The 25,103-nt window shown below is 60.3% G+C and overlaps 11 protein-coding genes across 11 annotated transcripts; 5 read left to right on the top strand and 6 right to left on the bottom strand.

Moving 5' to 3' along the window:
- Positions 1-1,229: 1,229 nt before the first annotated feature.
- Positions 1,230-1,639, bottom strand: THITE_2115597 (uncharacterized protein). Its single transcript, XM_003653257.1, has one exon. The coding sequence runs from the start codon at positions 1,611-1,613 to the stop codon at positions 1,269-1,271; it is 345 nt and encodes a 114-aa protein (XP_003653305.1). The 5' UTR covers positions 1,614-1,639; the 3' UTR covers positions 1,230-1,268.
- Positions 1,640-1,652: 13 nt separating this feature from the next.
- On the bottom strand, positions 1,653-2,196 carry THITE_2115598 (uncharacterized protein). Its single transcript, XM_003653258.1, has one exon. The coding sequence runs from the start codon at positions 2,077-2,079 to the stop codon at positions 1,894-1,896; it is 186 nt and encodes a 61-aa protein (XP_003653306.1). The 5' UTR covers positions 2,080-2,196; the 3' UTR covers positions 1,653-1,893.
- On the bottom strand, positions 2,197-3,587 carry THITE_2115600 (uncharacterized protein). The gene is made up of 3 exons (XM_003653259.1): positions 3,135-3,587; positions 2,910-3,068; positions 2,197-2,782 (listed from the first exon to the last, which is right to left on the bottom strand). Exons 1-3 carry the CDS (start codon positions 3,276-3,278, stop codon positions 2,315-2,317), a joined length of 771 nt encoding a protein of 256 aa, XP_003653307.1. The 5' UTR covers positions 3,279-3,587; the 3' UTR covers positions 2,197-2,314.
- Positions 3,588-5,053: 1,466 nt separating this feature from the next.
- THITE_2075708 (uncharacterized protein) lies at positions 5,054-5,858 on the top strand (the record flags this gene model as incomplete). The annotated part of the gene is made up of 2 exons (XM_003653260.1): positions 5,054-5,180; positions 5,476-5,858. 2 exons carry the CDS (start codon positions 5,054-5,056, stop codon positions 5,856-5,858), a joined length of 510 nt encoding a protein of 169 aa, XP_003653308.1.
- Positions 5,859-5,920: 62 nt separating this feature from the next.
- THITE_2115604 (uncharacterized protein) lies at positions 5,921-7,053 on the bottom strand. The gene has a single exon (XM_003653261.1). It carries the CDS (start codon positions 6,794-6,796, stop codon positions 5,984-5,986), a length of 813 nt encoding a protein of 270 aa, XP_003653309.1. The 5' UTR covers positions 6,797-7,053; the 3' UTR covers positions 5,921-5,983.
- A 600-nt stretch (positions 7,054-7,653) lies between these two features.
- Positions 7,654-9,716, top strand: THITE_2115606 (uncharacterized protein). Its single transcript, XM_003653262.1, has 2 exons — positions 7,654-9,052; positions 9,221-9,716. The coding sequence occupies exons 1-2, from the start codon at positions 7,957-7,959 to the stop codon at positions 9,337-9,339; spliced, it is 1,215 nt and encodes a 404-aa protein (XP_003653310.1). The 5' UTR covers positions 7,654-7,956; the 3' UTR covers positions 9,340-9,716.
- Positions 9,717-10,322: 606 nt separating this feature from the next.
- Positions 10,323-14,258, top strand: THITE_2047808 (uncharacterized protein; the record flags this gene model as incomplete). Its single annotated transcript, XM_003653263.1, has 4 exons — positions 10,323-10,541; positions 10,638-11,075; positions 11,124-13,433; positions 13,560-14,258. The coding sequence occupies 4 exons, from the start codon at positions 10,323-10,325 to the stop codon at positions 14,256-14,258; spliced, it is 3,666 nt and encodes a 1,221-aa protein (XP_003653311.1).
- A 240-nt stretch (positions 14,259-14,498) lies between these two features.
- Positions 14,499-15,983, bottom strand: THITE_2016442 (uncharacterized protein; the record flags this gene model as incomplete). Its single annotated transcript, XM_003653264.1, has 2 exons — positions 14,499-14,783; positions 14,844-15,983. Coding segments are annotated over 2 exons (1,425 nt in total), but the record flags the coding sequence as incomplete, so codon positions are not given.
- Positions 15,984-16,938: 955 nt separating this feature from the next.
- Positions 16,939-19,209, top strand: THITE_2115607 (uncharacterized protein). Its single transcript, XM_003653265.1, has 2 exons — positions 16,939-17,274; positions 17,329-19,209. The coding sequence occupies exons 1-2, from the start codon at positions 17,017-17,019 to the stop codon at positions 19,078-19,080; spliced, it is 2,010 nt and encodes a 669-aa protein (XP_003653313.1). The 5' UTR covers positions 16,939-17,016; the 3' UTR covers positions 19,081-19,209.
- A 471-nt stretch (positions 19,210-19,680) lies between these two features.
- Positions 19,681-22,671, top strand: THITE_2115609 (uncharacterized protein). The gene has a single exon (XM_003653266.1). It carries the CDS (start codon positions 19,777-19,779, stop codon positions 22,600-22,602), a length of 2,826 nt encoding a protein of 941 aa, XP_003653314.1. The 5' UTR covers positions 19,681-19,776; the 3' UTR covers positions 22,603-22,671.
- Positions 22,672-23,489: 818 nt separating this feature from the next.
- Positions 23,490-24,576, bottom strand: THITE_2115610 (uncharacterized protein). Its single transcript, XM_003653267.1, has 2 exons — positions 23,608-24,576; positions 23,490-23,510 (listed from the first exon to the last, which is right to left on the bottom strand). Exon 1 carries the CDS (start codon positions 24,259-24,261, stop codon positions 23,764-23,766), a length of 498 nt encoding a protein of 165 aa, XP_003653315.1. The 5' UTR covers positions 24,262-24,576; the 3' UTR covers positions 23,490-23,510; positions 23,608-23,763.
- Positions 24,577-25,103: the final 527 nt, after the last annotated feature.

Genomic DNA, 25,103 nt, shown 5'->3' on the forward strand with positions numbered 1-25,103 from the left:
TTTTGAAATCTAGCAATGCTGCGATGCATCCACCGGGCTTGGTTGCTCTCAAGCAAGCCCGTTGCTGCTGGTGTGATGCCAGCCATAGCTCGTGTCTTGTTCTCGCCCTGTCAAGACAGAAGGGAGAGACCAGTGTCCGGCAACTATGGCGAGCAAAACACAAGCCCGTTTCTATATTCCATCCGCCACTCCCACCTTCTTGACCCAAATCACATCAACCACCCGCCTCTCTCCCCTTTCCCTCCTGTAGCCCCCGTCCTATCTGCCCAGCTCACCAAACCCCGGCATGCATCCCCCCAGCCCAAGCTACCTCCCATACCTCCCCCCACTCATCTCATCCCTCCTCCCTCCCAGCCCGTTATACTCACCGCACACCTCCCGCACCGTGTTCCCACCGGCCCAACCACCCCGCCGCCCTCGCCAGCCCCTCCCGCGCCGGTCCCAGCCCCCACCCGATCCCGGCCCCGCCCTCCAGACTCTGCAGCTCGGCCGCGCTCAGCACCGCGTGCTCCCGCCCCGCGCGCCGCGCCGTCCATACCTGCTGGCTCAGGTCGGTTAGGCAGGCGTGGGCTAGGGCCGTGGCTCCGCCCGGGGTGGTGAGGGATATTAGTATCGTGTTTGGGTCGGCGGGAGGAACGTTGGTTGCAGTGCTGGGGTTGGTGGTGGTGGTGGTTCCACCGCCGTAGGCCCACTGGGTCAGGAGCGCGGCGAGGGCCGGGCTGGGCGGGAAGTGCCCGTCTGGGTGTTGCAGGGAGAGGATGGAGAGGAGGAGGGCGATGCGGTTTGGGGGGGTTGTCGGGTCTGTGGCGGGAGGGTTGGAGGTGGCTAGGGCTGAGGCTAGTGGAGGTTGCGGCTCGGGAAGTGGTGGGCTACGCGGCGGTGGATCGGCGCGTGCGTGGTGTGGTTGCTGCGGCAGAGGGTGTTGTTGTAGAGGGTTGAACAGGGGGAGAGGAGGAAGCTGTGACGGGGTTAGTGCCACGATGACTTAATGGACAGGCCGAATGGCAGGCGTACTTGAGGGGTTGTCGAGAGTCGTTTAGAGTCCGAAGATTTCGGTTCAGGAATTTGTGCCTGGAGTTTCTGTTTCACGAGGCTGAAAATGAACAGCCCCAGGAGCAGGAGATCAAGGGCGCTGCGCGTGGCATAAGTTGCACTGCCTCCAGAATCGGGAATAGAAGAGACTTACACGCCCAGAGCAGATATTGCACATCCGGCCTTTGTCCATCGCAGCAGCAGCGGCCGGTTGGCCCCGTCCGATGGCTTCTCTTTCAGATAGCAGGCGAAGTATGCCAGTATGGCACACCACACACCGGTACACACCACGAGCCAGGGGCTGACGATGTAGATGTGATATGGCCGGGGCTTTGCGTGCGTGACGCAACAGTATATGCCGAATAAGAGGTGGAAGTTGGCCTAGTTTGCTTTAACGTCTCCTGCGTCCATGTTGAGCTGGAGCCCGCAGGACTTACAACGATCAGGGCTAGAATGAACGGGGTTGTACCAACACCGAAGACGTATACGGACGAGTAGACAGTCGTGGCAACGAGCGGCGCCTCGAGGAGAAGCAGCCAGTAAAACAAGCCGGGAATCACCACCCTGCTAGGGGAGATCATTGTCTCCTCGGAGTTTCCAACACAACTTCACAGCGGTGAGGGATCTCTTTAAGACTTAGAACCCAGAAATGAAGGAAGCAAAAATAAGTGTAATAAGAAGAGTCTCCTTGAACTGTCGAGTAAAGATACTGCCACTCAACACCGAATTTCCATGGCGATGGACGAACCACAGGAGAAGGATACTCATTGGCGAGTTTCTTTGCAGGTGTTTTGCGTTGAATCAGAGACTGATCCTTCCAGGGTCAAGCATCAACTCCGAGTCAGAAAGCTGCCGCCCTCCTTAACCGCCGTGGCATTCCGCCACTGACTTCGGGCCGCCATGGTCGCCACATGGTTGGACCCTGTTCCTCTCGTGACGCTGCTCTACCGAATCGTCGACAGTCGCGGATTTCTCGCCTGACCATCCACTAACAGAAAGGTAAATAAAGAAAAAAAAATGGAGAAGGAAAGGGGAATTGACGTTCATTGCTGATTGTAAACAGATACATTTTGGCCGCTGATACAAAATGATTGTGGAGGGTTTTAGCTTAGATTGAAAACAAGCCGGGCGAGTTACCGAAGCAAGACTACGATTGAAAACCACAAAGCAAGGTGGGAAACCCCCATGTACCACCTAAAGCGTCTCTAACTCCCTTTGTAAAATCCAGACTCATGGTACAACTCTTCGCAACATATCGACCGCGAGCTCCCAACGGGCCGGATCAACGACGCTTGCCCTTGCCACTGCTCTTGGACGACTTCTTCGGCTTCTGGCTCGGGCCAGCGGAGGACGAGTCCCCCTGAGAAGCCCACTCGTAAGTCCCGTCATCATTCAGATGGTACCAGTTCTGGTACTCCTCACTCCACGTCCAGTAGTCATCCGCGGATGGCCCCTTGGCAGGCAGGCCCAGGTTCTGCCTCCACCATTCCTCAGTCTTCGATCCGAAAGACACGACATCCGCAATCCGGGGCTCAACAAGCTCTTGCTGCTGAGCGGTCAGGTTCAGAGGCGTGCCCATTGCCGCAATCAGCATCTCGGCATCATTGGCGTCGACCGAGCGTTTGGCCACCTGAGCCCGTAGTCCGCACGAGTTCATCTTGAAGATGAGAAGATCGATGGGCGAGATGTACGGAACGGAGCCTGCCGGGATGGTTCTCAGCTTCTTCGCGGCGGCTGGGAGGTACGGCGACTAAGCAGTAATGTTAGTGTTCAAGGCTCCTTTTTCTATTCCCTGCGTCCCCAGTAGAACTCGCAGATGGAAACTGGCTTTAGAGAGAGGGGTAGGGGCCAACATTGTCTGAGGGGAATTCACGAACCTGCCACGCCGGGGTGATGTCGATCTGAATGTAGTGTCCCTGGCTATCCTTGTAGAGAAATAGCTGGGCCTGCTGGACGAAAGGAGAGTCGGGAAGCGCCAGCAGTTTAGACTTGACACTCTGAGGAGCAGAGTCAATGTTGATGATGAAATCGACATCCTTAATGGCATGTCAGCTTGAAGCATGATGGCAAGTAGTGGTGGGGAGAAGGGAAGCGCGGCTTACCTGTGTGGTTCTCCCATTTCGGATGTACTTCCAGAGGGCTAATCCGCCGATGACAGCAACGCTGGCATCGGCAAGCTCAGGGATGCCCTTCATGATGACAATCACCTCAGCCGCAGCCCGTTCGAGTCTGTCTCGCGCGTCCATGATGGTGGCAAAGCGATGATATGATGGATAGCAACACCTCCGATGATTGATGAGCGGCAAGCGTACCTTGGCGTTGACAGTTCGTGAGGATGGAGTGTCGATGCCCCCATATTTATACATTACACAAGAACTCTGAGACAGCCTGTTGTCCGTTGTTGGTCCTTCAATGCACACTGCTTGCCGTCAAGGCAGAAGCGCACCACATCCAATCGTCAGTGGCCGGCGGAGAGGCCGCAGACAACGTGAGGCGCATTCAGAAGTACGCCTGGGCTATCACGCAGATAGCCGCTGGGCTGAACCTGGTGCCAACAAATGCAGTCGAGGCAGCGGGTTGCCGAAGTATTGCAACAGCAGAGCCCGAAAGTACGACATGTCCAGCGCATCACACCCTAATTGGCATCCAGTGTACGCAGGGATGGCGGCATAGTAAGTGGCTGTCTCCAAGCCCATGGGTTGTTGAGGAGATTTAGCACTTGTCCGTTCCGTCTCGCACCATTGAATGATGATGGTGGAGAGATTTGGGCAAGCGTTCGCTAGATGCTTGCATGCTCTAGCCAGTTCGCCAAATTGGGAGAGGTGCCAGGTTAAGACGACATGCTTGAACCTGGACAAAGCTTCGGTGTCAAATCCAGCCAGGACTGCAACCGCATCGAGAGGGAACCCTAGACAAATGACAGTATGATTCAGGTTCACCCAGTAGGACCGGGCGGTTCCGGTCGAACCGGCCGGGCCACGGACGGGCCTGCCGTAAGATCGCTTGAGTAGCCGCCAGGCCTCTCTGCAGGCCATACCTGCCACATGAGGCGCCGGGCCGACGAAGGTCATAGTATACGCGCGGTTATTCTGGTGGATGCTGTCGCTTGCGCCGGCCGGGACGCGGACGGCCGACCAGACCGATTGGACAGAGAGCGCTGTTTCCCAAATCTGAAAGCGCAGCTCAGGGGGGAGAGCGGGGAAGAGATCGAACTTGGAGGGAGGCATCTGTGGCGGGGAAAGGGGGGGAGGTGTGGTCGAGGGCAACGACGCGAGTCTGCACTGGCGCTTATTTTTTTCGACGTTGGTGATTCCGTTGGCTGAGGGGCCCTCACGGACGGTGTTTGCAGCTTCGCAGCTTCCACTCATATTCATTGTGAATGCCAAGCGCCGAGCGCTCAGAAGCACTCAAATCAAGCTGGAGGTTATAGAGGTCCCGCCAAGACTAATTTCGGCCAATTGTCGGCAATGTTTTTACAGCGTCAGTACCCCGCCAAGACCGCCAAGGGGTTTGCACTATCGCCACGGGTTAGCCACGGGTTAGTTCGCCGGGGGTACGGGGGGCGGCGCCAGCCCCCCGCTGGTTAGGATTTGGGTTAAGGTTAGGGTGAGGGTCAAGGTTAGGGTGCGGGTTAACTTCGTTTTCTTTTTTTTCGATTTGGTTGAGGTTTAGTAAAGTTGTTGCTACGAGTCTTCGCGATTGTGCATTGTCGATGTTGCTCTAAGTCGTCGTGGCCCCGCTTACCCCGTGGCGATTGTAAATACTTGTAAGCGGCAACCTCCGAAATTAGTCTTGGCGGGACCTCTATAACCACGACCCAAATCAATCAGTGGCAAGGCACAAAGACCCCACATACACAGTATGCAGCACGTTGACTATTCTGAACACAACCTCATTAGCTCGAAGCCCCAACGCCGATCCGCCTTTGTGCATTTATCAGTGGGCATTGGCATGGTCAGAGAAAGCGATTATACGCGATTCTGACTCTCTCAACTTTGCGGATATCCAAGCAAGATCCGACATGTCGCGCCTCTCGCAGTCGTTCGTTGCCTCCCTCGCACGGGGCCTCAACTCGGCTCAAGTCCCTTGCGTGTTGTGGGGCCACTGTCTGTTGGTTCTCCACGGTGTGCCATCCATCATTGGCGTAAGTGAGCGGCCCGTGAACCGAAACCCGGTGACTGAGTGTGTACAAGTCGATAGATTTCGTGATCCGAGATGACGATCTAGAGGTCGCGACGGGAGCCCTCGCGCGGTGCCACGGCCTCGTCCCTTGTGCAGACCCTCCGTCGTGCCCTACCACGTCCGAGAAGCGGCCCACGCAACCCCCAGTATTTCACGCCCACCTCGACGATGATCCTGAAGTCACGGCCGGTCTTTATCTTCAATCTGATACACTATGGTTCCTGCCACCACTGAACGATTCTCTTCTGTTCCCAAGCAAAGCCGACCTTCCGGCATATTTTGCGCTTGCGTCGGATGAGTCCGTGTTCCCGCCCTGGCGGCCAGGCCGAGGCCTTGGCGTTTATCCGTCCGCTGCGGGGCCGGTCGTCGCTTTGAGGTCTCACATTCTCCTGGAAGCGTACATGCGTATTTACGCACGGGACCATGGGAAGCAAGTCGGTTCGATCGGCATCTCCATGATTGCGTACATGCAATTATACGTCGACGAGGACGGGTTTTTGGATGCAGACCTCCTCCCGGAGCCGCTCAGGACGTTCTACGGGGAACTGAAACAGTGGAAGAAGCCGCTGCGGCAGTGGACGCTGGAATTCAGGGCTGCCCTTGGGGTGCCTGAGGAGGAGTCAGAGAGTGATGACGGGTACTAGAGTGCAGGAGGTAGTCGTCAATCTACTATTACCAGCTCGTTTCGCGTACCTTGTTCACATTCAAGTTCCTCGGAACAACCTCTAGTGACCACCTAATTCCAAAATAGTCCCTCGCCTCCACAACGTCACACCTCAACCGTCTTCTCTCCGTCGAAAGCATTGCTCTGAGCAAAGTAGTAGCCCCTCTGGTTCGCCACGAGCCTCAGCGGGCTCGCGCCGTCGGGCCGCTGGACCACAAAATCGCAATTGTAGTGCGTGTGCCCAAAAGCCCAGACCTTGACCCTGTCGCTCCTGAAACACCTCTCACCGGACAGGTCGGTCGAGAAGGCGCTCGTGATCGGACTGCCGGCGTGCCTGGGGTCTATCGCGCGCGGGTCCAGCGTCGGGCTCCAGTGGGACAGGATGGCGATCCGGACGTCGTCGGACGACGCCTCCAGCTCGGCGACCTGCGCGTTGAGCCAGGCGAGATCCCGGCGGTGCATCTCGTTGTGCGCGTCCACGTCCCAGCCGCCGCCGGTCTGGAAGAAGTCGTTGAGTCCCATGCTGACGGCCGCGTGGCGGTCGGGCGGGACGTGAGAGAAGAGGCTGCAGCCCAGGACGACGGTGCGCGAGTCCGGCAGCCGGAAGACGCCGCGGTCGAGCAGGACAAACTCGCCCAGCGACGGGTCCTTGCGCGTCTCGTCCTCGAAGGCGCGGAGGATCGCGAGGGTGTCCGGCCAGTTGGAGTGGTACGCCTCGTGGTTCCCGGGGACGAAGAGCACAGCCCGAAACTGGCGCAGCTGCCGGGTCAGGAAGGCCAGGAAGTCCTGCTTGTGCGCCGCGACGTTGCCGATGTCGCCCAGCAGAGCCAGGTACGGCGCCTTGGGCGCGATCTCGAACACGTCGTAGGCTTTGGGGGCCTCCAGGTGCAGGTCCGAGAGGACCTGGATCGCCATCATAAAACCACGAACAGCGTTTTCTTCTGAGACCCAGAAGACGAGCTAAAGGATGACGCGTTATAATCTTTCCAAGGCGTCTCCGTTGCTTTCTGAATGCGAGGGAGAACGGAGGATGCCACCTATATTGGAGCACAAACGGCGAGGCATACCGCAGTGATCGTGCCCCACTGTTCTGCCCGCCCGAATTGTCCAATCACCACCTGTGGCGTCGTCCCAAACTCTCGCTTGCCTGCCTGCTCACAGTACTGTCCCATGTTGTTGCCTGGTCTGCCTGGTCCCAAAAGACTGACAGCATCGTAGTCTGTTCTGCTCTGGTTTTGTGGTGGGGCAGCTGCTCGGGTGCTTGGGGAAATGTGCATGAGAGGAGGGAAGTCACGAACAGGAGCGCTACCCTGCCCCTCAGTCCCTAACCACAAGGTCCTCCGCCGGACATGACCGAGCTTACTAGGTGCCTTGAGCGGATACATGAGACGGAGTTTTCCACCTCATGATGAACAGCGGCGGCCGGCTGACACTCATCGATTCTGGGCGGTCGGGACGCGCCGAGGCCGAGCTTCTGGAGGAGAAACGATCACCATGGTGGCGGGCCGAGTTGTATTCATTCGAAACCAGCTACATTTTTTTTCGAGAAGTTCTTTCGCGTGTCGCGTCACAAAGACGAGCATACCTAATGATGGATGAACAGCAGCGGACCCCTGTCCTGAGACTGAGCCACTCTGAAGCTTCGTCTGTAATGTTTGATTGGTGCGACACCGCAGTAAGCTAACTAAAGGTAGTCTCGCTTCAGGGCTTATCATGCTTGGAGCCCTGTGATAGTTGGTTACCGTGCTTGGGTAGGAGGCCGCCTTGGCGGCGACGAGAGCTGCTGCGCCACGGCCAAGCATGGTCAAACATGAAAGGCACATGTTGACATGACACCCTTCGAGTCTGGACAGCTGGCTCCAGCAACAATCCACAAGGAGACAGCGCTTCATCCCAGGACTGCCGCCGAGGGGAATTTCACCTCGGATTGAAGGACGCAGGATTGCCAAGTTCCAGCGGAGCTCGATCAGGTGCCCAAACCCGGACGGAGACCGACCGGGAGCCGCAGCTCACGCACACCCGGGCAAGCGGTCAGCTGTGAGATTTGTCGGTAGCCGCCAGCGGCGGCCGCTACAACCATGGACCCCACACATCACGCCGCGGAGGAGGAAAAGTCGCGGCTCCAGCGGTACCTGCAACTTCATGAACAGTCTCCGCTGCCACCGCCGAGCCGCAGCTCGGCATCCGGCAGCAACACGGTGCCCATGACCGAGGAAGAGCTCGACTCATCCTTCCCGGTGGACAGCACCCCCATCCCATTGCACACCTACACCATCCCGCGGGTCCCGGTCCCGGCTCCGGCCGCAAACCCGATCCAGGCCGCGCCCCGCTCGCCCACCCCGCCGCCGTACTCGGGGCCGACCAGTCCGGCCCACGAACCCCCCCAAGCGCCCGAGGACGCCCTGAGCAGCGGTTCCAGACCACCCCCGCGCTATCCGGGCCTGCCCGCGCTCGACTACCGGCTCTACAAGCCGCCGCTCTTCGAGCTCTCCTCGGACAAGACGACCCTGCGGACGTCGGCGCCGCACTTCTCCGCCGACGCGGCCGCGCTGGTCGCCCTCATCCGGCAGCAGGCGACGGTGCCGCCGAAGCCGCAGATCCACATCACGGGCCGGCGCGGCGGCAGCGCGACGTCGGGCCGCGTCGACTTCGCCATCAAGCTGAACCTGCTGCCGCTGCTGGTGCCCGAGGACCCGCGGCAGCGGATGGACTACCTGCGGTGCGTGGGGCCCGGCGAGGTGGCGCTGCGGGGCGGGACCAAGCCGGCGGCGCAGCCGGACGACGTGGAGGGGCTGGAGGGGTGGGCGGCGCGGTTCGTGGCGGACACGGCGGCGGTGCGCGCGTTCGCGCTCGAGCGCGTCGTCGTCAACCTCGACCAGCACTGGCTCGAGGGCCAGATCCGCGCCCTCGTCGCCGGCCTGCGCTACCCCGGCACCGTCACCGTCGCGTTCCCCGTCACGCACGCCAGGGTCGTCGTGCAGAGCCCCGACCGGGTGAACAAGTTCATCACGAGCGTCACCGGTTTTTTTGCCGGCAAGAGGAGGTACGAGGTCGTCAAGGCCGTGTGGCCGTTTGCCACCATGCCCAGGGGCGCCGAGGCCGGCGGCGAGAGGAGGTGTGCTGTGCAGAGCGAGGAGACCTGGTGGAGGGAGTGGAGGGATCCTATTCGCTACGGTGGGTTTCTTTTTTTTTTTTTTTTTTTTTTTTTTTTTTTTTTTTTTTTTTTTTTTTTTTTTTTTTTTTTTTTTTTTTTTTTTTTTGAACCTCATCACGGTGTTGCTCCCCCTTCTCCCCACCTTCTCCCCCGCGTTCAATGGCGTTTGGTGCTGATATTGCTACAAGCAATCGCGACGAAACGGCATGGCTGGGTCACGAACGAGGACAAGCTGGAGGTGCTGATGGAGGCGATGCCGGCGAACATGCCGGTGAATGTGGACTGGGGCCCTGATGGATCTGTGTAGAGCTTTTTGGGATTACCCTGATACACAGGATGGCCATTTTGTTTGGAGGTTCATAGCGATGGAGTTACGGCGTACAGGGAGGCACAATGGTGTCTGTTGTTGGCATGGAGGTAATGTCTATAGTAGGTAAGGTACCTACGGATTACGCCCTATGGATGGCGAGCACCCACCTCAGTCCAGAGTCCAGGGGGCGGTTACGACGGAGATGGGAAAGGTGCACTGTATGTACTGTACAGTACCTAAGGTACCTAGTTACCTGTTATGGTATTGATAGCATGGCCCGAATTACGGATACACCGTAACGTTACGCGCTCATTCAAGGAAGCTTCACTGCAGACTCCTCTCTCACCCCTCCAGTCTTGCTTGTCATCTCTCATAAGGTACCTTGATTATTCGGGTAAGGTACACAAGTGGCCTACGCTATATGTCCGCATCCCAGCAAAAAAAATATGCCGAAAGTCGCCAATCTTTTACCAAATGGTGAAATGAAATGAGCTCGAAGTTCCCTCACCCTGTGCCTGCGCCTGAGATGAGTCACCCGGACAAGCCCTGAAGACGGGAGGGTGACACCCCGCCGAGGCGCTGTGCTCAGCCCTCGCCTCAGCTCGCGGCCACTTGGGGGGGGGCCAATCCACCCTGGACGGTTTGCAGCATCCCGCAGGGGCATGATGAGGCGCTCGAACGCTATCCGGATGCGTTTGGTATAAGCGGTCCATCAGTCGTTGAAGAACTATATATTTCGATCTGGAGAAGAATTCCTTCCTTCGCTTTCATCTTCATCTGACGGGACAATTTTACTGTTTTGCCGTTGCATCCCTCCCTACAAGAGCCGAGCTCGTCATTTACACGAAATACTTAGACCGCCGACGGCCGCCCTCTCATCACTACAAACCCAACACTCATCTACCCCTATCTTATATCCGAATAATCTTTGAACCAACAAATCAGCAAACCAACGAGCAGGCCAAAAACAAAACAGAACCATGGCGGAGCCAGAATCACAACCACAATCACAACCACAACCCTTTCCCACCCGGCTCTCCCTCACCTCCCACGACACCGCCCTGGCGCTGCTCCCGCCCGCCCCGTTCCGCCCCAGCCTCGACCGCCTCCGCGCGCTCTACGACAAGGCCTACCGCAGATGGCCGCCCCACGTGAACCTGGTGTACCCCTTCGTGCGGCCCGACGCGCTGCCGGAGGCGGTGGGCAGGACCGCTGCCTTGCTGTCTCCCTCTGCTGCTGCTGCCGCCGATGCCGGTGCCGGTGCTGGCGGTGGCGGTGCTGGCCAAGACGGGGAGGGCGTGGGGCCGGAGCCGGTGGAGCTGTGCTTGAACGAGGTGGGCGTGTTTCGGCATCGCAGGTATAATACCATCTACTTGTGCGACAAGGATGCTTGGCGGAGGGAAAGGCTGGCGCGGTTCAGGTGGGCGGTGGTGCGCGCTCTCGGGGGGGCGGAGGAGGTGGGGGATCAAGAGGCCAGGGGGTATACGATGCATCTGACTGTGGCGCAGAGCGAGGACGTGAGCTCGGCCGCGCACAGGTTTTTGGTGGAGAAGGTCGGCTTGCTGCCGGCCGTGAGGTGGACGGCCGCTGAGCTGGCCGTGCTGGTGAGGGAGCGGCTGGGGGACGGCCAGAGCGTGATGCGTCTGTGGGGGACGATTTCGCTTGACGACGGCAGGGTGGAGAGGTTGAGCCGGCCGGGCGCGTTCTACGAGGAGGGAGCGGCCGGGCCTGAGGTTGAGGCAGATGAGGAGGACGACGAGGTGGAAGACGGGGCTGCGAAGGACGCGCTCCACAGCGGCCTGCCGTATTGCTTCGACGACGAGACGCTGCGGTGGGTGCCGTTTGATCCGGAGGAGGTGGAGGATGCGGACGACACCGATGAGCGGACTACGCTGGCCGTGGCAAGCTATAATGTCCTCGCCGAGTTCGAGTGGCCGCCTTCGGAGACGCGGTATCCCCTGCTGGTGAAGAATATCCTCGCCGACGATGCAGCTGCGGACGTATTGGTGCTGCAAGAAGTCACCGACGGATTCCTCTCGTACCTCCTCGCTGATGAAGGCATCCGCGATGCCTACCCTTATTGCTCACACGGCCCGCCGGATCAGGACGACATCGAGCCGCTGCCGAGCTACCTCAACATTGTCGTGCTGAGCAAGATGGCCTTCGACTGGGAGTTTGTTTCATTTCACAGGAAGCACAAGGGCGCTGTCGTGGCCCGGTTCAAGGAGCTCGGCCGGCCAGTGGACAGCAAGTTCCTTCCTGTCGTCCTTGCAGCTGTTCACCTCAGCCACGGCCTTACTGACGGTGCTGTCGCCGCCAAGAAGACCGATATCAAACGGATTATCGGGTATCTGGCCGAGACGTACCCCGGACACTGCTGCATTCTGGCCGGAGACTTCAACGTGACGACTTCGTCGGCCTCGATTGATGCGGCACTTAAGAAGAAGGCCATCTCGGATGTGACAGCTAGCCACCTGCGCGCAATTGACCAGCTGTTCGTTGAGGCGAAGTTAGACGATGCCTGGAAGGCGTCGCTGAGGAACAGGGGCGAGTCCGACGCTGCCGGCGACGAGTTCCAAGGAGAACAGGGCGCCACCTGGGACCCCACGGCGAACGCGACTGCGGCCGCCACGGCCGGCACCGGCGGCAACATGCGACCGCAGCGGTACGACCGGATTTTGGTCCGCGGAGAAGACCTCCTCGAGCCTGTCTCGTTCAACATGTTCGGCTTCCCGACTGAGAAAGTCGGGGGCGCCGAAATGGAGACGCCTGCCAGTGACCACTGGGGAATCAGGTGCACCCTGAATGTTGTGGCGCCTGGGGCCAAGGCCGACGAACCATCAGAGGAAATCGCCAGCCTCGTAGTTCCCGTCCATTTGCACAAGGCCCCGGAACACCTGGCTCGGCCAGGCAGCGTGAAGGAGGCTCTAGTGGAACTCGGCGCCATCCCCAGCGCGGAGGAGACTGCCCAGCGCGAGGCGGCGCTTGACCTTCTGAAGAGCGTCCTGCTCGACACGCCGGCAGCCAAGTCAGCAGGGACCAAGTCCTCGCTGTCCCCCGTCGTCGTGGTCCCCGTTGGATCTTACGCGCTCGACGTCTGGACATCCTCCTCGGACATTGACGTCCTGTGCATCGGCCCCTTCAGCACCCACAACTTCTTCGCCCTCGCCTCGCAGCGTCTCCGCAAAGCTGCCGGTCAGGGCATCAGGATCCTGCGACGGGTCCGCGCAAACACCGGTACCATGCTTGAGATCGAGGTCGACGGCATCAAGATGGACCTGCAGTACTGCCCAGCGACCTCCGTCGCCGAGCGGTGGCCGCACGTCCTGCAGACGCCAGCCTCCGACCCGGTCTGGTCGCTCTCGGCACAGACCCTATCCAAGCTCAAAGCGGTCCGCGACGTGGACTACATCCGCCGCTCGGTGCCCGACCTGGCCGCCTTCCGCCTCGCGCACCGCTTCATCAAGACCTGGGCCAAGTCGCGCGGCATCTACTCGGCCCGCTTCGGATTCCTGAGCGGCATCCAAATCTCCATCCTGCTCGCGCGCGTGCAGAAGCTCCTCGCGCGCGAGTCGGGCCCCTGCTCCGTCGAAGACCTGCTCGCCACCTTCTTCACCCACTACGCCGCCTTCGACTGGTCCGCCCGGCCGGCCTTCGACCCGCTCTTCCACCGCCACCGGCTGCCATACACCCGCACTCCGCGCGAGCCGCTCGCCGTCCTGGGCTACTTCCCGCCGAGCCTCAACACGGCGGCCGCGGCGTCCGTGCCGTCCGTCAAGACGCTCGCCGCCGAGTTTCGCCGCGCCGGCGCCGCCTTCCTCTCTTCTTCATCATCATCATCATCTTCTTCTTCTTCCGATCCTCATCCTGCCCGGTCGTGGTCATCCCTCGCGGCGCCCAGCGCCGCGTCGGACTTCCTGGCCGCGCACCGCTCCTACGTCCGGCTGGACGTGCAGTACTGGGGCCTGCCGCGCGCCCGCGGCGCCCAGCTGCTCGGCTGGCTCGAGTCGCGGTGCGCCGCGCTGCTGGTCGACCTGCACCGGCGCGCGCCGGGCCTGCACGCGCGCATGTGGCCGGGCCGGTTCGTCGAGGTCGACGAGGCCCGCTCGCGCCGCGCGGGATCGGGCGGGGGTCAAGGGGGGCCAGGTGGTGCCGGTCCTGGTCCTGGGGAGCGGCGCGGTGGCGATGCGGGGCAAACGAAAACGGGAGGAGAAAAGGAGGAGGAGGAGGAGGAGAGGGATTTCAGGGGGTGCTATCTCATTGGGTTGGACAAGGCAGATGCGGATATGGGCAAGGAGCAGCTGAAAAGCGCGCTCGGGGCGCTGCAGACGGTGCTGGCGCGGTTTGAGGCGCAGATGCGTGCGGACGAGAAGTACTTTGACCCGCGGAACTGCTGGTTTGGCGCGGCGGTGGTGAATAAGACGGATCTGGGCGAGCTCGAGCTGGACCAGCGCGAGTTGGGAGGGGAGTACACTCCCGGCGAGGAGGAGGAGGACGACGAGGAGGAAGAGGAGGACGAGGAGGCCCGGGGCGAGGCGGACGCCCCGTCTGGGCCGGACACCGAGCAGGAGGAAGGCGCCGGGAAGAAGAACAGGAAGGGGAAGCGAGCCACCGCGAGGAGACGGATCGCCGTCGTTGATCTCCGCGCGGACAAGACCAAAAAGTTCCGCACGGCGGCCGATGTCATGAACCGGATCCGGTGGGATCCGCAGCTCGACAGCAGCGACTATGTAGTCGGGTACGAAGACCGCTTCACGGGCGCGCAGGAGAAGGCGCTGGAGGCCTGGAAGAGCGAGCAGACGGACGAGGAGTTCATCCCGCAGCATCGGATTCTGTACTTCAAGCGCAAGAGCGACGGGAGGAAGGTGTGGGATCGAAGGACGAGGTGGGATGAACTGTTCGGGAACGGAGCTTGAGAGGTTTGAGCCTGGATCGCGGTTGACGGTTAGGAGAGAGGGAAACGAGCGGTAACTAGCTCAAGGGTATCAATTTCTGTCACTGTTGTCCGCTAAAGAAGCAGCTTTCGCTTCCTGCTTTTTCTTTTCTTCCAGCAACGCGTAGTCCATCTCCCACACACTCGGCACAGCCTCCAGCTTGCTCCTCCAATCCCCGGGAGTCCTAGCGAATCCCTTGATCAGATCATCAACCGTCCTCTTTGTGCACTTCGGCGGCTCGTCCGGAACATCCACCTTCATCAGCGGTACCGGCGGCTGCCGCTCGAGCATCGCCCACAGCCGCTTTTCTTCGTAGTACGACGCCCGGGCATCCAGCCGATCGGCGTACGCCTCGTGTGCGCGCTCGGCACGGATTCGTTTCTTCAACACGCCGCGTGCTATTGACGATTTCGGGTACTCGAGCGCCGAGTGGACAAGCAGCTCGTTCATCTCGCGGCTGACGGCCGCCTCTTCCGCCTCGTCTGCATCTGGTAGGGGTTCTTCGTACTCAGACGCATACGGGGTCCCTTCGCCGAGCTCGACCGAACCCTTGTCTGATCCTGAGACGGAGGAAAAGTCGTCGTCCATCTCCTCATCGGTTTCTGATGACTTGGTCGTCTCATCAGGGCCGGCATCTCCCTCGGCGCTCTCCAGCTCCAAACCCAGCGCCTTCTCCACGTCGTCAAACGACATGGGGTCCTGCTCGTCTTCCCCGTCCCAACCCCCACCATCTCCATTCTCATCATCGTACACGTCCAGCCTCAGCCGGCGGGCACACCTCGCCCAGAACGTGCGACTGTTTGTTGGCAGCCCCAACGACAGGGCCGCCGCCTCGACGTCGCCCTTCCACACCCTACTCCTCTCCAGGGGGTAGAGCTCCCTCCTAGCCTTCACCCTCGACTCCGCCACAAACATCGTCGCCGCAACAAGCCTCCTCGTCACCGCGACCGCCAGCGCGTGGAAATCCTCCAGCGCCGTCGCCCTCACGGCCGGCTGCTCCCCGGCCACGCTGGCCCAGCTATACTCGTCCAGCGCCGAGTTCATAAACACCCGCTCGCTCAGCCGCAGCCAGTTCCGCACCCTAAAGAACCGGAGCCACGGCATCCTCTCCGGCCTCGCCGCCTCCGCCTCCCTGAAATTCCACGGCCCAATCAACCAATGCTCCCCGTCCCGACCCCACCGCTTCCTCTCCTCCGCCTCCTCGTGCGCCTCCTGCCGCGCCGCCACCCCATCCGCCGCCTCCTCCAACGCCGCACAGCACGCCTGACTGATCTCCACGGCAGCCGGCACCTCCCACGGCGCCACCAACGCCGCGCCTCCAGCAGCCGCCGCCGCACTCCCCTGCCCTCCCTGCCGCGACCGCGGCCGCGACCGCGCGCGCGCGTTCTCGTCGCCCAAGAGACGCAGATACGCAGCGACCTCGGCGGGGCCCTTGGTGCGCACGCGCGCCGCGATGCCGGCGACGTCGTCGCGGCCGAGGCGGGCGAGCGCCTCGAAGAAGAGCGCCTTCTCGGCGGCGCTCCAGACGGCGAGGCCGATCTGCGACGGCGCGAGCGGCTCCGCGCCGTCGTGGTGCGGCGTGAAGCGGGCCGCTGCGTCGAGGATGTCCTCGTTGAGGAGGGCGACGTAGGCGTGGTTGAGCGTGGCTGTCCTGGCGCGTTTGGGGCAAGGTGGGGATGACGGGCCTGCGGTTCGTGGTAGGGAGGTGAAGGGGTATGAGGAGCGGGAGCGGGAGCGGGAGCGGGAGCGGGAGCGCTTCAGGGGAGACGACCGGTGCGTTGGGGTTGGGGGAACGGTGCTGGAGGCGGCGAAGGGGCTTTCTCTTTTCGAGCGCCGTGGCGGTTGGTTGAGCTCGCTGTGGGTTGGAGGCTCAGCTTTGATGGAGTGACGGCGGCTGGGTGAAGTCGGGCCGCCTTCGGACGACGGCTCCGACGGGCTGTAGCGGCTATCGGCAGGGGAGGAGTTGGAGTGTCGCCATTGGGGAGCTGGTTCCCGAGGGTCATCAATGTCGCTTTCCTCCTTCACGATGGCGTCCTCGCTGCCATGGCTGCCCTCTTCGTCATCCCTGTCACCGCTGCTGACACTCGCACGTTGCCCCGGCTCGTCTTCTTCATCGCTTTCCGGTATTTCCTGCGATTTCGTTCTTGTCGCTGTCCGGTTCGGCCGCAGCTGCCTGATAACCATAGACACCGAATCTCGCAGGCGGCTGCGGTCCTGAGCGCTATGGTCGCTTGAGTCGTAGTCCGAATCCATGTTTGCATTATATACCGTTGCGGCAAATGCTTGCTACATTCTGTTTGTGGCCCTCTGGGAAGCTCACTGAGAGCTCGGAGTGCATGGAATGGCAACTTGGAGCTGCACACGCAAACAGCCAAGCCAACTTGAATGCGCAGCTCTCATGGAACTGGCGAGTAGGGCAAAATGCTGGTGTTACGGACGCAACGCTTTGTCGCTACTTGAGGCGACAACCGTTACCAACCAATGCCGAGTTGGTTGTCATCGATTGGGGAAATCTCCTTGATCAGGTCGCACTGTGTAAGACTGCAAATCGCACGCAGCCAAGGCAAGCTGATTGAGGCAGTCGTTGAAGTTCTAGTTGAAACCAACCAATCGGGATTTTTGCCGCCTCTTCAAGGGTCTGGTGGGTCTAGCGGCGACCAGCTTCGAAACGACAACTCTTCGACTCAACCGCGCACGAGAGGCGGAAAAGCTAGCCATTCGCCATGATACCTAGGTTATCATGAAGAGACTGCTTGCGGCGGGTCTCAGACCCGGAGTATCACTGAGGAGGACCAGAATAGTATCGTCGCTATGCCTGCAGCGAAGGATTTCCGGGGCGACGACCCTCCTAGCTCAGGAAGCCCAAGATGTGTCCCAGTCTTCCCAGGGCCTCAAGCTGCGTGATTACCAGGAAGAATGCATCCAATCCGTGCTTCAGTCCCTTGAGCAAGGCCACAAGCGGCTTGGCATATCGCTGGCCACCGGTAGCGGCAAGACTGTGCAGTTCCCATCCCCCCTCCTGAACGCGTATTTCGTTGCTGACCAGGCCCAGGTCATCTTCACCCAGCTCATTGGCCGAGTCAAGCCTCGCTCTGAGACGGCCACCCAGACTCTTATCCTGGCCCACAGGCGGGAGCTCGTCGAGCAAGCTGCCCGGCATTGCTCCAAGACGTACCCCGACAAGTCCATCGAGCTCGAACTGGGCAAGCTGTCCGCCTCGGGCACCGCCGACATCACCGTGGCCAGCCTGCAGAGCATCCTGTCCAAGGACCGCCTCTTGAAGTTTGATCCCAAGCGGTTCAAGCTTGTCCTAGTTGACGAAGCCCACCACATCGTGGCTCCGGGCTACCTGAAGGTCCTGGAGCATCTCGGTCTCAAGACCAAACAGCCCGACTCGCCGCACCTGGTCGGCGTGTCCGCCACGTTCTCTCGCTTCGATGGGCTCCGCTTGGGCGCTGCCATCGACGAGATCGTCTATCACAAGGACTATGTGGACATGATCGGCGAGAAGTGGCTCAGCGATGTTGTCTTCACCACCGTCGAGAGCAAGGCCGACCTGTCCAAGGTCAAGAGGAGAGGGAAAGGAGGGAGCGGCGAGTTTGACACCGACTCCCTCTCCCGAGCAGTCAACACCGTCGAGCTGAACGACGTCGTCGTCCGCGCCTGGTTTGCCAAGGCGGCTGGGCGGAAGTCAACGCTGGTGTTTTGCGTCGACCTGAACCACGTCGCCGCCCTGACCCAAAGATTCCGCCACTATGGCGTCGACGCCCGCTTCGTGACGGGAGACACGCCCACCCGCGACAGAGCTGAGCGACTTGACGCCTTCAAGAACGGCGAGTTCCCCGTGCTCATCAACTGCGGTGTCTTCACCGAGGGCACCGACATTCCCAACATTGACTGTATTATCTTGGCCAGGCCGACGCGGTCCCGAAACCTGCTTATCCAAATGATCGGCCGCGGGATGAGACTCCATAGTGGCAAGCAGAACTGCCACATTATCGACATGGTGGCCGGGCTCGAGACCGGCATTGTCACCACCCCAACCTTGTTCGGCCTGGATCCCAACGAGTTGGTGAACGAGACCTCGGCCGAGGGGATGCACGAACTACGGAACCGCAAGGAGGCCGAGCGAGCCAGGGAAGCGCTTGCGAGGCAGCACATGGCCGCTGGCGAGTCGACCGGGCACTCCTACAGCGTCACATTTACCGAGTACGACTCGGTTTTCGACCTAATTGCCGACACCTCGGGCGAGAGGCACATCCGCTCAATCAGTCAACATGCCTGGGTCCAGGTTGCGGCCGACAGATTCATCCTCAACGGCCTGGGCGGAACATACCTGAAGCTGGAAAAGGTTCCCGATGCCGGCCCGGAAGACCCCCAGTTCAGGGCCTGGGAGGTGAGGGCCCTGCCGCCGGGGGTGGCCAAGTCGCCTTATGCCGCACCGCGCCAGATCCTAAGCGCGGCGACTTTCGCTGACGCCGTGCATGGGTGTGACAAGTACGCCAGCGAGAACTACCCCTTCTTCATCATAGGCGCGAGGCTGCCGTGGAGGAAGGCGCCGGCGACCGAGGAGCAGCTCAAGTTCCTGAACAAGTTCAGGCCGGCCGATGACCCCCTTCGCCCGGAAGACATCACCAAGGGCAGGGCGACCGACATGATCGTCAAAATCAAGCACGGCGCGCGCGGCCGGTTCGCCAGCATTGAGGCCCTCAAGAGAAAGCAGCAGAAATCGGCCATGGCCGACGAACTGTTCCGCGCAAGGAAGCTCAACGAGGCTGTCTCTGTGGGACCGTTGTCAGCATGAGCGTGAGTGTGATCATTCGCTCATTTCCAAGAGCTTGCAAGGTCAGCGGTCTTTGGGCCAAGTTTTGCAGATCGGTCAAAGGAGAAGAGCCGGGCAGTTGCGGCCGTGCCTTCCAGGAGGTGGTTGGAAATTCTGGTGCCGGCTGCCTACGCCGGTCGTGCCCTTTCTGAGGTGCCCGGCACTGGCAGTCGGGCAACTAGCTCAGCATCATTCCTTCCTCACCATCCCAGCGACTGCAGCAGGCACGCACCCCCCACGTCACCCACCGCAACGCGAACCTTGGGCTTCTACAATCCGCCATTTTCTCTTTGAGAGTGAACAAACTGGAATTTCCTGCGTGCGATACAAAATTGTGCCCACGCGTGCTGGCACAGTGCATACACTGGTGCTTTGCGGGACACCCCGAGTGTTTTGCTTGTTCCAGCGGATTCGCCTGTGCACACAAAGCCCCAGGTCGTGCTTGGATCTGCCAGCAACGCTTTCCTCTGCTACTGCATATCTCATCCGACCGATTTCCAATGTGTCTCTGACACTTTTCCACGCAGCCAGTCAGTCGCTGTCAACCGACTGCTGCACTCAAGGACGGGAGAGGGTCGCTTGGATTCGCCTGCCGCTCCAGTCTCGACCCCCTTTTCCCCTCAGGTCGTTTTCTGGCAGCTCGACGTCCCCGGCACGGAGACCCGAAATACCTCCGCCATGGAGCTGATTTCCGGGCACATACCGCCTCCTACCCCAGGCTGCCCGGACGAGCTTTCCTGGGCGACGACCACGACGACATCCTCCTCTACAAGTGTCGACTCCTCGGTCGCCGTCCCCTCCCAGCCAGCGGACGGTCAGTTAGAAGGCGATCCACATGGAAAACAAGATGCTCTGAACTCCGGCCGCCGTGCCAGTCAAGGCGAGTTGTATCTGCAAGAAGCCTCGCCAAAGATGGGCGGCGACGACACGTCCTCCCTCTCGGCGGCCAATGGCGTAAACACGGCCAATCAGCAAGTCATCGCAGACTCGGCCTCGCCCATCGCGCCAATTACACCCGATGCGATCAACAAACCAGAGTCAACCCTGAATCTTGACATTGGTGCTCGTCGCCCACATCCAGCTTCGCAAGGAGCCTCCGCAGAGACAGCCGTCACCGCATCGACATGCTCGACAGCCAATCTTCCAGCCATGACCCACTCGACTTCGCTCACCTCGCCAGAGACAGACCCAGGGCACAAGGGAAAAGAGAAGGCCGGGGATGATAGTCCGAGAGACGATGCATTTGACACTGCAAATGCCGCTGCCAATCTCGTCGCCAACCGGAATCCCACCGACCGTGGAGCAGCTCGCGACATCCCTCATGTGGCAGTCTCGTCATCAAACCGTACGAAGACCGCGCGGTCCTTTGTTATCTCCACGGGAGCGCTCGCTCGGCGTGGTCGATGCCAGTTTCGGTTCCCAAAGGCTCCAATGGGAAGCCCCAGACTGCCAAATGCTCACATCAATCAAGGCGGCAGGCGGCCTCCGCATACCCGTCAGCCTCCCGCGGTACAGCAGTCCAGCACAGCTGTGCCGCTCGAAAGGCCTGTGACTATCAACATGGACGGAACACCTCATGTCTTGGGCGGCTTGGTCGAGGAATCCCTCGGCTGCAAGGGTTCGCTCTTCGCGAAACAGGTCCAAGGGGATCCGTCGGCGCCCACTAAGACCAGAGTCTCCCGACACGAGTTCTGGTCCTTCCCGCCGCCCGACATGGGCGAACATAACCGTGAGTTCGCAAGGGAGCTGGAAGAGAGCCTGCCGGTTGTCGAAGGCTTTGATGCCGATTTTATCGACACCTACGTCGAGCGATATGCTGAGCGATCCGTGCTGTTCGCGAACGCCATGCAAGACCTCAACGACACCCTCGACGTTGTCCTGGGGGAGTTCCTGTCCATCAAGAAGCAGCTTTCCGATTTGAATGACACACGTGAATCGAGTATCTCAGACGCATATGCTAGGGTTCCGAAGCTGACCCCCGCGCAGCGAAAGAGGGTCCTTGCGGAGGTTGCTTTGGCGGAGGCGCCACTGGTCAAGGAACGGGAGGTTGTCCAGCATGATCTTATGAAGCAGGTCCTCCATGGGCGTGGTAAAATCGCACACGCGCTCCTGTATGACTTTCGCGCGGCCAAGGTCATTGAAGAATCGCGGACCCGAGCAGAACAGAGGAAAGTGGCTGAAGAACACAACACAGAACTCGGTACCGCAGGTACAATGCTTGGGCTGCGCGGCAGTCTGAGCTCACAGGACAATCCGACCCGCGACGCCATTATGCAGAACGCTCGGTTCGTCGTCAACGAGAGAATGGGTGCCTCCAGTCGGCCGGGCCAGCCCGACGAGCCGGCCTTCATCCCTCTCGCTTCAAACCTCGACATTCTGATCACCAGGGTGCCGGACTGGTTCAGCATTCTAGATGCCAAGGGAACTGTCGAACTGCACGGCGCCACCCCTTTGGACAGGTACAAAGAACTCATCCAAGCCCTCGGGGATTCGTTTGTCATTGGAAGAGACGAAGAAGGGGCCGCTGCGGAACGGCCCGCCAGACCATTCACAAAAGAGTTCCACGAGCCGAATCCCGCCTGGCCGGACCCCAAGCAACGCCAATGCGGAGGTTGGTGGACTTGTCGCAGCGGTCCTGGGGCGTCTCCTGCCGAGCTTAGTTGTAGGCTCTGCCATCCAAATGGCGTCGTTGGGGACAGAGAGCAGACCGCTGCTCCTCGATCCATAATGGAGGAACACAAGCATATCCTTGCTGAGATCGAAAAGGCGATGGCCGAAGCCAACAAGAAGGAACAGCTGATGCTCAAGCACCGATTGCAGCAAGAACAAGCAGACATCAGCTCGTCTTGGCAACAGCGCGAGCTGCGCCGTTCGGGAGGTGGTTTCAAGCCCGACGACCTGCTTAATGGCGGGAACGTCAATAGTTTAAACCACCGTCCAACGGCTGGTCGGTCACAGTCGTGGCCCTGTGACATCCCGTCTCAGTCTCGGGAAATACTTCGTGGTGCGCCAGGGGAGGCTGCAGAGTGCCCAGGCCAGATCAAACCACCAGCCCCTTTGCACCGCCAGACCTCCTTAGCCCAGCCGCAGGAGCTTCTCGTTGGCAACGGGAAAGGGCCAGAGCTGCTCACGGCCAAGGTAACCTACGGGGCGGATTACCTGGGTCGGACGCCGTCTCCCCAGCCATTGCAACCACAGGTTAGTCTATTCGGCGCCCACGAGCTGCTAGTTGGAAGGCCAGCGGATGCGAATCGCCCCGGGCAAGCGGCGACGTCTCAACTGCCCATCCGTCCGGGTCCCTCCCGAGGCTGCGGACTCCGCCAGGTCGAACCGACCAACACGGAGAGCTCCGCGTCCCAGGCCGGCCGCCCTCAAGCCAGCACCCAGGATCCCCGGAGCCACAGCCAACCGTCGCAGGCGCCCTCTCCGCGGCTCCTCCGGCCGGCAATTCGGCGGTCGTCAACGCGTCCCGGCTCCAGAAAATCCGTCACTTTCAGGGATTGAGGGGTTTTTCTTCTTTTCTTCGCTGTCTCTTTCCAGCTACGCCTTCCTTCTTGCGTTCTTTTCCTCCTTTGGCGCTGGGGAGGAGCTCAGCTCTGGAGTTCAGGTGGTGGCGGCGGCGGCGTTCGGGGTATGATGGCACACGTGATACCCCTCTTGGAGCTCGGGGGAGGTGCTGGCATGGTCAGCACGTTAGGGAGTTGGCGTTGTCGCCTAGAGGTTGCTCTGGTGGACTTAATCTTAATGATCGGGGGGCTGAGTGAGATGCTCGCTGGTCGGTTTGGGAAGAAAGAGAAGAAAGTGGGAGGGTTCTTGAGCTACTCGTTACGGTGCCTTCACTGAAGCGACATAGCGGTGGCTCGTTCTCAGGCTGAGACGGCTGATGGAAGCGCAACTTGGGACAGAGGTCCGAAGGCTCGTTGATGGCCACTCGTGGAGGTAGTAATCATACTGCTTACCAGCATCGACATGGATACAGTGCCGAACCTCGGCACAGAGCAGTCTACAGGAATTGACAGGCCGTCATCCATCCCGGGAGAGTCCATGAGGTGCGTTGCAATAACTTATAGCGTGCAGTCTGAGCGGTGTTGTAATTAGTAAAGCAATGAATGCCCTGGGTCTTCTCAAGCGGTGTGCAAAAATCATGTTCGTCACAACGGTCGTGGCTTCAGGTTGCTCCGTGAAATTGTGTCTCGGACGTGATGGTTCCTCCATGCCTCCTTTCCCTCACTAGCATCCAAACATCATCCTCATGATTAGAACCGATCATCTTGCAGTCACTGCACCGAACTTCTCTGCCGCAAGCCGATCTCTTTTCGCGCCTTTGCCCGGCCCCGTCCATCCAGTCCAGGCTGCCATTGCCTCCCCCGGTTTACCGACTCGCCAAACTTGAAAAGATTCCTTTCAGGCGCCTGATTTGAGCGGTGACTTGGTCAGAACCCGTCAGTACCTTTAGTTGTCCTCCACGGGGCGCCCGAGAAGGGCCAGGGTAGCTGGTTGGCAGCGTACCTACCAGGCCGATCGATCTGATGCCGTGGTCCATCTCCATCCACACCCACGAATCCGCCCATTAAGACAACCTTACTCCGGAACCGTCATCATCATCATCATCATCACCACCACCGTCACCATCACCACACCACGCCGCCACCCAGACCCCGCTTCTTACTGTACCCGCCGGCGCATGTAATACCCCTCGTACGCCGTGCCCATTTCTTCAGCGCCCCGCTCCCCTAGCCCTCCCGCCTCCTTCCCGCTCCCGTAGTGGTCGTATCCCCGCTCCCCGCTCTGCAGACGCCGCCCGCCATCAGTGGCTATCCTTCCCGTCTCACCCTCCGCCACCATCATCCCCGACCGGCCGGAAACAAAGCCCGGCTCAGCCGCGGAACCAGTAGACCCAGACCCAGACCCAGACTCGGGCACAACAGAGCCGGAAGAACCGGCGCGCTGCTGCTGCTGCTGCTGCTGCTGCTGCTGCTGCTGCTGCTGCTGCAGGCCCCAGCCGAGGCGGTGCTCGTCGCAGTCCTTGTCGGTGCGCTTGTGCGTGACCCAGGCGTTGCAGCCGTCGCGGTCGGGCCCGCAGCGGTGCGCCGTCGCCGTGTACTCGACGCAGCCGCAGCGGAAGGTCAGGCAGACCCTCCAGCAGAAGTACGTGCGGGCCATCTTTTTTTCTTGGGTTTCTTTTCGTTTTTCTTTTTCTTTGTCGCCGCGGGCAAGCAAGCGAGCGAGCGAGTGGGTGTTTACTTGGCGGTTTTGGTTTTGGGCAGGGCGGGATTTGAAGGGTCCTGGTCTGGGTCCCGCAGGTAATCGGTGTGTTCAGGGGTACCGAACCCGGCAAAGAAAAGTGAAGTGAAGCGGTGTGGCTTCCGGCTTCGGATTCTGGAAGACGTGGTGGGAAAGAAGTGGAAAATCGGAAGGCCGAGGAAGAAAAGGGCTGGGAAGGGTGTACTTCTGTACAGTGTTGAAATTAAGGCGAAGGAGAAAGAAAGTGAGGGTGAGACAGCTCGTCAGAGAAAGGGTTCGCGAGGCTTTTGCGGAGAGCGGCGGTGCAGTTGGTGATCCGGGCACCGGCACCCTTGCAGCCTACTCATGTGATATGCACCCGCCTATGCGCGTACAGGCAACCTAGGATGGGCGAAAGAAAAGTGAGGCTAAGGACGAAACGGCTTGGTCTCTTGTCCAAACGCCGGGTGGTGATAGGCAGCTACGCCGCGGTTGTGAACGGGAAGGGGTTGCACAGGTGGAACTGAATAACTGTCCGTGACACAACGGGGAACAACGGGGAGGACCGAGTTCATAACGTGCACGCTCTGGCTTTTCCGTTGCTTCGGTCCCCGCCAGTAGCCGGCCGCATATTGCAGGATGGCTGCCTTGAGTCAGTCATTCTGCAGGGCTCGCCAACACCCGCCGAGACAAGTGGACGAGGCTGCATTCGCTGAGCAGCCATACACGCTCCTGCACCTGATTGGGAGGCCTGGCCCGAACCCACTCTGGCGTCGGCAATT

This window comes from Thermothielavioides terrestris, chromosome 2, assembly GCF_000226115.1.
Source record: "Thermothielavioides terrestris NRRL 8126 chromosome 2, complete sequence".
In the NCBI taxonomy this organism is placed as follows: domain Eukaryota; kingdom Fungi; phylum Ascomycota; class Sordariomycetes; order Sordariales; family Chaetomiaceae; genus Thermothielavioides; species Thermothielavioides terrestris.

Bases quoted from the DNA above. Each gene is read 5' to 3' on its own strand.
- THITE_2115610 (XM_003653267.1), bottom strand. From the start codon at position 24,261: ATGGCCCGCACGTACTTCTGCTGGAGGGTCTGCCTGACCTTCCGCTGC.
- THITE_2115609 (XM_003653266.1), top strand. From the start codon at position 19,777: ATGGAGCTGATTTCCGGGCACATACCGCCTCCTACCCCAGGCTGCCCG.
- THITE_2115606 (XM_003653262.1), top strand. From the start codon at position 7,957: ATGGACCCCACACATCACGCCGCGGAGGAGGAAAAGTCGCGGCTCCAG. The intron at 9,053-9,220 runs GTGGGTTTCTTT...TATTGCTACAAG, and splicing joins GAGGGATCCTATTCGCTACG to CAATCGCGACGAAACGGCAT.
- THITE_2115604 (XM_003653261.1), bottom strand. From the start codon at position 6,796: ATGATGGCGATCCAGGTCCTCTCGGACCTGCACCTGGAGGCCCCCAAA.
- THITE_2115597 (XM_003653257.1), bottom strand. From the start codon at position 1,613: ATGATCTCCCCTAGCAGGGTGGTGATTCCCGGCTTGTTTTACTGGCTG.
- THITE_2115598 (XM_003653258.1), bottom strand. From the start codon at position 2,079: ATGAACGTCAATTCCCCTTTCCTTCTCCATTTTTTTTTCTTTATTTAC.
- THITE_2115600 (XM_003653259.1), bottom strand. From the start codon at position 3,278: ATGGACGCGCGAGACAGACTCGAACGGGCTGCGGCTGAGGTGATTGTC. The intron at 3,069-3,134 runs GTAAGCCGCGCT...CATGCCATTAAG, and splicing joins GAAATGGGAGAACCACACAG to GATGTCGATTTCATCATCAA. The intron at 2,783-2,909 runs GTTCGTGAATTC...ATTACTGCTTAG, and splicing joins ACATCACCCCGGCGTGGCAG to TCGCCGTACCTCCCAGCCGC.
- THITE_2115607 (XM_003653265.1), top strand. From the start codon at position 17,017: ATGAAGAGACTGCTTGCGGCGGGTCTCAGACCCGGAGTATCACTGAGG. The intron at 17,275-17,328 runs GTGCAGTTCCCA...GACCAGGCCCAG, and splicing joins CCACCGGTAGCGGCAAGACT to GTCATCTTCACCCAGCTCAT.